Source organism: Pyrus communis, chromosome 9 (assembly GCF_963583255.1).
Source record: "Pyrus communis chromosome 9, drPyrComm1.1, whole genome shotgun sequence".
NCBI classification, from domain to species: Eukaryota; Viridiplantae; Streptophyta; class Magnoliopsida; order Rosales; family Rosaceae; genus Pyrus; species Pyrus communis.
This window is the reverse complement of record NC_084811.1, coordinates 10,230,724-10,233,701: the sequence shown is the minus strand read 5'-3', so window position 1 is coordinate 10,233,701 and position 2,978 is coordinate 10,230,724. Positions and strand designations below refer to the sequence as shown.

At 40.5% G+C, this 2,978-nt stretch overlaps 1 protein-coding gene across 1 annotated transcript; it reads right to left on the bottom strand.

Moving 5' to 3' along the window:
* Window positions 1–260: 260 nt before the first annotated feature.
* LOC137744024 (zinc finger protein BALDIBIS-like) lies at window positions 261–2,749 on the bottom strand. Its single transcript, XM_068483885.1, has 3 exons — window positions 2,337–2,749; window positions 1,744–2,140; window positions 261–1,505 (listed from the first exon to the last, which is right to left on the bottom strand). Exons 1-3 carry the CDS (start codon window positions 2,491–2,493, stop codon window positions 464–466), a joined length of 1,596 nt encoding a protein of 531 aa, XP_068339986.1. The 5' UTR covers window positions 2,494–2,749; the 3' UTR covers window positions 261–463.
* Between the last annotated feature and the right edge of the window lie 229 nt (window positions 2,750–2,978).

The window sequence follows — 2,978 nt, the reverse complement described above, 5'->3', positions numbered from 1 at the left end:
AATCATTCATTTACCAAAAAAAAAACGCACACAAGGTAAAACAACCGAAACAGCAACGAAAAGATGTAAATATACATAACTCTCTAGCTAAGCTAGTTGTGACCACATTTGCCTACTGCATCCAGAGACAGCCACAGGGACACTCCCCCCCCCCCCCCCTTCTCTCTCTCCCTCTCCCTCCCTCCCTCTCTGATTGATCCTTCAGCAAGTACGCGGTCCCCAGCTGTTTGAATTCATCAACTCAGTATCCTGACTCAAACTGAGTTTAAATATATGTCAACATTAACCTCGAGTTTTCGAGAATGACTTACTTACTACATGGCGTATCCAGTATTCCACACTAATAACACAACAAAATATGGAGAAAGACTTACATACAACATTATATTATTCGTCACGGGAACTACTGTGGTGTCTAGAAGGTGTATATGTTAGTCCTTCCCCGAGTGTTCCGATTAGGACTCTAGTGATTGCTAGTGAATTGGCTCATTGAAGATGCAAACTTGGCTAGATCTTGTGGAAAAAACATTTGCCTATTGTTATGGGAGAACTGATCAGCATGATCTCCTCCTCCTCCTCCTCCCATGCCCAAAAAGTCTCTAGTTGGACTGTTTTGACGATCAATCGTTCCGATATTGTTCGAACCCCTTTGAATGGTATTCATCAGCTGCTCAAGTGTAGTAGAACTAGTATGTGATGATGAACTTGTTAATGAACTCAAATTTGCACTACCACCACGTGATTGATGTGCATTTTGAACAAATTGATGAAGCTCGTTCGATCGATCCTGGTTCAAATTCGAGAAGCCCATCAAAGTGTTGGAAAAAGATGACGAGGACATTACATTTACACCCAAGCTGCTGCCTTGGTTGTTGCTGCTTCTAGTCGAACCCAATTGAGCTGCTTTTTGTAAAAGTGCTGTGGCGGACATTGGGGCTGCCGGTGGCTTAGAAACGCTGCTGCCTACCAGATTACTGTTGTTTCCGATGAGTTTCTTAGTCCCGCTTTCTTGAACTGGTGACAATGACAGATTCGCACCACTTGTTGAAGCTCCAAAAGTTGACATGGAATCAGATGAGCCAAAAAGATTGACATTGTTGGAAGATGATGGCATTTGCACCATTTCAGGAAAAGTATTAGAGCTTGATGATGATAGATAAAGCGGATGATTAGGATTTGCTTGCATGTCATCCATCAGATTAATCTGATTAGAATTACTATTTGCCTGCTGATTCAACCAAAGTGACAATCTAGACTTCTCGTGTTGATGAAGCTGATCTAAGCCGTTAAAATCTTGCCTCATCAAACCTTGCTCATACTGCATGGAAATTGGAGACACATCTTGAACTACTGCTTGACTATTGTTCATCATTGGATTGTTTAACATTGCATCATTTCCAAAGTTGAGATGTGTAGGAGCTCCAGCAACTGATGAAGTAGCGAGCCTAGCGCTCTCTTCAGTTAGGGCGTCACAAAATGCTCTATGCGTTATGAAGCTATCTTTCCTGTAATTAAGGGAAATTTCATGTAAAAAAAAAAAAAAAAAAACAAACAAAATAATAAATAAAAAATGAAACCCCATTTATTACCCAATCATATATATATGGTTGCATTAATTTAAAAACCCTAAAACTCATGAAACTCTATACACGTTATGAGCATTCAATTCTTCTTCAAGCAAGCAAACATTAAATTACTCAAACATAGAAAAAAAAACCCTCTGTATTTATGGAGATATGTTACCTGGAAAAAAGGGTTCCACAGTCACACTTATACTCTCTAGTCCCACAGGTCTTGGAGTGAGCTTTCCAATCCGATTGGACTGCGTATTTCTTCGAACACTTTTCGCACTTCCACTTCTTCTCTCCATGTTTTCTGCTGAAATGCTTCTTTATTCCGGTGAGGTCTCCGAGAGCTCTCGATGGGTCGTGGTGGACGCAGGTCTTCTCGGGGCAAATATAAACTTTCTTCTTCACCTCTTTGTTCAGTCTCTGCTTGAGCTTCCAAGGAAGGTTGTGACCCCTTCGGTGAAGTTGCAAATTCTGATCTCTCTGGAAACCCTTGTTGCATATTTCGCAGACGAAACGGTTTTTTGCCATTAGGGTCGTCGGAGATAGGGCCAGAACCTCAGCATCTGGATCTGTTGAGCCAAAGTATGAAACAACAAATAGAGAACAAACCCACCAAAATATGTACTAGTAAATTGAATATATGTATTGTATGTTCGAGGAGATTCAGAGAAGATTAGCGTGGCTTCTGTGCCCGCCTGAGAATGAAAAGCATAAGTTGGAAATTAAAGTATAATATTATAAATGAAGTAGCGGTAGGTTGCTTGCCTGGTGTTCCTGGGAGATTTCTCTTCTTCTTCGCGACGGGGTTAGGAGGATTGGGTTTAAGGACGCTAGGGTTTGCATTTAGTTGATGCTCTTGAGCAAACCCATCAATGGCGGATGGCATATTAATGGAAAACCCATCACCGGACATCATTTGCATCTCTCTCTTTGTAGTTTAGTCGCTCACAAAAAGATAAAAGAAAAACAGACTAGTTTTGGAAAGGCTCTAAGGAGACTAAAAGAAGAAAAAGAAAAAAAAACAAGTGTTTTGTGTTTAGACTTACACTCCAATCGATTCTGCCAAAACCGAAGTCAAGTGTTGTTTCCTTAAGTAATACTTTAAATTACAAAAACCCTTTCACAAAAATATAGGACGCTAGAGGTTGATGATGATCTGGTTTTTGCCTCTGTCTGTTTGATTTTCTAAGAGAAAAAAACCAAAAAACATGATGCCTAAAAGAGAACGTATCATCTTGTATATTTTTCTGGCTAAGCTCTCTCTCTTTCTCTATATTTCTTCTCTGCTGTCATATAGTCTCACGCGTTTATGTCTCTCCTTTATCCTCAAAGTCGGTCAGCCGTATATTTTGATGGGCCACCACCCTCGCTATCTCCTCAGACAGTAGAGTCACACACATGAGAGCA

Bases quoted from the DNA above. Each gene is read 5' to 3' on its own strand.
- LOC137744024 (XM_068483885.1), bottom strand. From the start codon at position 2,493: ATGCAAATGATGTCCGGTGATGGGTTTTCCATTAATATGCCATCCGCC. The intron at 2,141-2,336 runs GCAAGCAACCTA...TTGGCTCAACAG, and splicing joins AAATCTCCCAGGAACACCAG to ATCCAGATGCTGAGGTTCTG. The intron at 1,506-1,743 runs GTAACATATCTC...CCTTAATTACAG, and splicing joins TGTGGAACCCTTTTTTCCAG to GAAAGATAGCTTCATAACGC.